The sequence below is a fragment of the Eimeria mitis genome, genomic scaffold, assembly GCF_000499745.2.
Source record: "Eimeria mitis Houghton genomic scaffold, Emh_scaff7179, whole genome shotgun sequence".
In the NCBI taxonomy this organism is placed as follows: Eukaryota; Apicomplexa; class Conoidasida; order Eucoccidiorida; family Eimeriidae; genus Eimeria; species Eimeria mitis.
In genome coordinates this window covers 1-1,144 of record NW_013575235.1, presented here as the reverse complement: position 1 = coordinate 1,144, position 1,144 = coordinate 1, and the positions used below count along the sequence as shown (strand labels likewise).

Genomic DNA, 1,144 nt, shown 5'->3' with positions numbered 1-1,144 from the left:
GGTCGCTCTCAGTTGCCACCTGTGGTGACAGTTCCTCGTTTCCTTTCTTCGCACCCGTCCCCGCGTCACTTCGTACCGGTTCACGCTGCTCTGCTGGTGACTGCTGACACATCTCTGCTTCCGAAGGCTCGCTACTACCCCGATCCCACATACTGTACCTCCTCGTTCCCCACCGTGGGGAGACTGGGATGATATTAGGTCCTGTCGCTACTGCGCACAATGCACCCTTACCACTGGTAGGCCGCTAGTTCGTCTTCCTTAGCGACTAGGCTCAATCGTTTACGCCCAGAACTGCCGGAACTTGGATGCGTTGGCTGTTGTCCGGGCCTCCCTTCAGACTCTGCTCTAGCCCGACACGGTGTGGGGCAGTCTCTTGCGTAGTGCCCCATACCTCCACACTTCTTGGAGGTCTAGACCGGACGCTTGGTTCGTTCCACTTTGCTGGGACAAACTCGTGCCGCGTGTCCACGACCCTGACACCCGTAGCATTTCCCGGAGTTTCNTCCACTTTGCTGGGACAAACTCGTGCCGCGTGTCCACGACCCTGACACCCGTAGCATTTCCCGGAGTTTCTCCCACGCTTAGTCTCAATTTCCTGCTTCCGCTGTGTTTCATCTGCCTCAGTTGCAGATCTTATGGCTCGACTTGCTCTTTCTCGTAGCTCCAGTACGGTCTGCTTAGTTTCATAGAGTCGCGCTGCTGCTGTCGCCGCTTGTCCCCAGGAGGAATACTTCTCCTGCCCATTATTTGTAATGAGAAGATGGAGGTCAGTTGGTAGCCCAGTGCACTGGAAGCCAGCGAGTTCGTCGGGGGCGATCACCGCACTACGCTCCGCTACAGCCGCAAACTGGTCCGTATACTCCTTAGGGTTTCCATTCCACCGTACTTTACCCAAGTCCGTCAGCAGCTGACTCTGCGACATTGTTTTGTCAAACCGTTCCAGAAGCCGGCGCTGTACCGTCGCCCAGTCGTTTAGGTCGATGGTCCGCTGTTGATACATCCAATAAGTTAGAGCCGGATCCACAAGATGGTCGATAAGTGCGTTCCCTCACACACTGATATTGAGATTTGAGGTGGGGGTGGTTGTTGTTTGGTTCGAATCGTTCGTTGGTGTCGAGTGTGTAGGCGCAGTGTCGGGTTGGGT

General features: G+C 55.6%; 1 protein-coding gene across 1 annotated transcript; it reads right to left on the bottom strand.

Annotated features, from left to right (window-relative positions):
• Positions 1-271: 271 nt before the first annotated feature.
• EMH_0090580 (uncharacterized protein) lies at positions 272-922 on the bottom strand (the record flags this gene model as incomplete). Its single annotated transcript, XM_013501599.1, is given in 2 exon segments — positions 272-502; positions 506-922. Coding segments are annotated over 2 exon segments (648 nt in total).
• Between the last annotated feature and the right edge of the window lie 222 nt (positions 923-1,144).